At 36.9% G+C, this 3505-nt stretch overlaps 1 protein-coding gene across 1 annotated transcript; it reads right to left on the bottom strand.

Moving 5' to 3' along the window:
- Window positions 1–1539: 1539 nt before the first annotated feature.
- On the bottom strand, window positions 1540–2671 carry LOC114740449 (peroxidase 5-like). The gene is made up of 2 exons (XM_028928595.1): window positions 2453–2671; window positions 1540–2351 (listed from the first exon to the last, which is right to left on the bottom strand). Exons 1-2 carry the CDS (start codon window positions 2669–2671, stop codon window positions 1578–1580), a joined length of 993 nt encoding a protein of 330 aa, XP_028784428.1. The 3' UTR covers window positions 1540–1577.
- Between the last annotated feature and the right edge of the window lie 834 nt (window positions 2672–3505).

Genomic DNA, 3505 nt, shown 5'->3' on the forward strand with positions numbered 1-3505 from the left:
AGTTGGAATTGCTGACATAAAAGCCATCATTTGTAGTAGGGCCATATGGGAAAACATTTAATTTCAAACTTAATTTAGAAAAATGACTAACTTTTTTTAAAATTTTGAAACATATTTTTTTGCTCATAATTAAAACCGGACAGAGTACACACACACACACACACACACACACTCCCTCTCCCCCTTATTATGGGACTTTATTGTAATTATCGTTAAATCTGGATCATTTTCTTAGTTTTTGTCAACATATAATCAACAATATATAATAATCACTTATGTACATTATTATTGTAAAACTAATAATCAAGACATTACCAAATTGTTATTATGGCCCCAAAGAAAAGTAAATTGTTATTAAACTATACTCTACGTTGTTGCACTTAATTTTTTGGTATATATTACCAAATCCGCCTAATTATAAATTTGAAACAGTATGTCCTTGTCAGAGGGAAAAAGTGTGTGAAATTGGGAAAATTTCTTTCGTTTGAATATGATGAAGTCAGGTCTTGCTATTGGGGGAACTCCAAAGGCAAGCTGGCCACTTGGGATTAAGTAATTATTTTTAACAATTGTTAGAAAATAATAATTAGTAATTAATTACAAAAATTTAATAAGCAAATCCATATAGTTTTACCTCATTTTTAATTAAATCTTCGCAGTTTTTCTCCTTTTATTAATTAAGCCCTCATAGTTTCATCAACTATAGGTATTGATTCCTATAATTATATAGTAATTTGTAAGAAAAACAATGTTAGGAGCAAATCACATGGCTCTCACTCAACATAGACATAGATTAATTTCGTAACATGATGTTAAATAAAATCATAATTAATTAAATCACAAATTATATATAGATGTGAAGAGATGGTCACGAGTATAACTACTTAGTTAATTAGCATCCACATCAGTTATAATTAACAGATTGAGTATAGTGATTAATGCTTATAAACTTTTCACAGCCAAAAAAATATCAATGCCCGAGAAAACTATAAAGACCTAATAAAAAATCTGATTAAAAATAAGTTAAAACTATAAAAAAAAAAAAAATTGAGGTCCAATTCTCAAGTCTTTCTTCTTCTTCTTTTTTCTTTTTGCTTTGTTTTTTTTATTGTGCCATCCATACCACTGAAATGGAGGGCCTGCATTTGTATCCCTTATCCGACATCCGAAGCTTTGCATGAACGCATTAACAGTGAAATTATAAGTGAAACTTACTCTTACCTTTGCCGTTATTTTATTTGAATTCTTATTTCTGATCAAGTCCGTTACTTCGAAATATGAACCAACAACAAATCAAGAAGCCATCATCTTTCAATTTTTCCAACTTAATTCCAAAGTAAGGGAACAACATATCAACATGAAAGCCAGTCAGCACGACACCATATTGCATGAAACTCTAGATATATCAAGGTTTACATGTAGAAGGAACAAACAGAGTGATTAATTAAATTAATTATGACAAAACAATATATTACATTTGCAAAAGAATAATTGAATCAGAGAATTGAAAACCAAACTGATCTATGAACAACTTGTTTCCGACGAGCACAACAAAGCATAAATATTAGCGGTGTTGATTAATTGACGACGCTGCATGTCTTTCTGATCTCGCCCTCTGAACCAGTGAGCACTTCAATCGAACCCATACGAACCATTGCTTTGGCAAACTTGTGAGCCCAACTCCAACCATGCTTCGCATTTCTCAGCGCCATGTTCTTTGTGGACTCACTTTCCAACAATGTCTGGTCTGAGGTCAACAACCCACGATGATTCCTCAGTGCCACATAGTACTTGTTGTCCAATCTACTGGGCGTAGCAGGATCAAGCACAGCCTTCGGATCGTCACCGCCATTGTTGGTCGAAGGCGGACACTTTCTTTTCAACAGTTCAGCAAAGGCAGGATCCATGGAAGGATCCTGGGGATGAGTGGCGTTGAAGGAGTAAAGACGACCGGAGAAGGAAGAACAGTGAGATACGCCAATGGAATGAGCACCTGAAAGCGTGACCATTTCGTCCGCCGATAATCCCTTTCGTGCGAAATTGTCAATGAGTTGCTGTGCGTTGAAGAAAGGTGGGGGCAAATTGCCCTGGACTTCGTCCATGATTGAGACACGACCGTCTCTGCGTCCTGCGGGCACATCGTAGTTTATGTGTCCGACATTCTGAGCACTGTCTCGAGCAGCGAAAGCGATGATGTCGGCACAAGAAACAGTTTGAGGACAGACAGCCTCAATCTGAGCCTTGGCCTCATCAATGACCTCGAAGCCACGTAAGCTGGGGTTGTTTGCTCGGTGGTCTCTCTCAGCTGGATTGCCGGGTGTAGATTTGAGCAGCACAGATCCATCACAACCCTGTGTATATATATGAATCGATGACATGAGAATATTATATATATATATATATATATTTGAGATAAAGATAGAAGGTAGGAAATGGGTGTGATTGAACTCACCCTGACGAAGCAGTCATGGAAATGCATTCTGATGAGACCAGCGGCGATCCCAGGATTGGCAGAAACAGCTTTGTTGACGGCTCTCTTCACGATTGCTTCTGCTGATGGACATGTGGACTTGTAGAAGCCCACTTTGAGTGATGCTGAAGAAGAGGCCAATACTGATGAAACTGAGAGAATCAAAACGAAGATGGAGAGGAATGCTTTAATGTGATCCATATGTATAGTGTTGAAGGTGTTCAACTTAAAACTGGATTTGTAGGGTGGTAATTGATAAGGAAACCGGACGAGCGGGTGAGTGAGACTGAGAAGAAGTGATAATAATGAAAGAATGATAAGGGTGATGAATTATGAATGGAGGGTTAGAGTGAAAGGTAGGTATTTATACTGGAGGAGGGATGGAGGAAGATGAGAGTAGGTTTTACTAAGTTAACAAAACGCGTGTGGCTATTGGCTGTAAGAAGGCTGCAAGAACAATAAAATATAGAGCTGAATGGGTTGAAGCTGTCTCCTTTTGAACAAATCAGCACGTATGGCTTCTCCTCCAGGAGAGTCTTTCTACTGTTAAACTCAAATTTTTAATTAATTAAATTGTCCATTTCGCTGCCGCTGTCGCAAATTGAATCACCAGTTTGTGTTTCGGGAATTTGTCTCTTCTCTTAAAGACGGCTGTTTGTTCTTTTAGCTGTATAATAATATTTTAAGGATCCATATATATAATGAATTAATACTAATGATTGATGAACCGTCATTTTCAAAGTATTTAATTATTAATTATGGATCCATGGGAATTTTGGGTCATTTATATAAAAACTCGGGATTATAGAGTAAGGGACAGATTAACTTGTGATTTGCATTACGCGTTCAATGTGTTACTATATATATGGTTGTTGCAAGTGGACTGCTTTTATGGCATTCAGTTGGCTGGCACTTCCATTTCTTACATTTATTCTTACAAGCAACACGGCCTTGCCCTGTGGATGGATTGGTTATCATTTAATTTGTTTAGTTTGGACATTCCATATAAATGCAACGACTTTGTCTAACTCGTTG

Source organism: Neltuma alba, unplaced genomic scaffold (assembly GCF_004799145.2).
Source record: "Neltuma alba isolate B1F8T4 unplaced genomic scaffold, ASM479914v2 tig00003155_pilon, whole genome shotgun sequence".
Lineage (NCBI taxonomy): Eukaryota > Viridiplantae > Streptophyta > Magnoliopsida > Fabales > Fabaceae > Neltuma > Neltuma alba.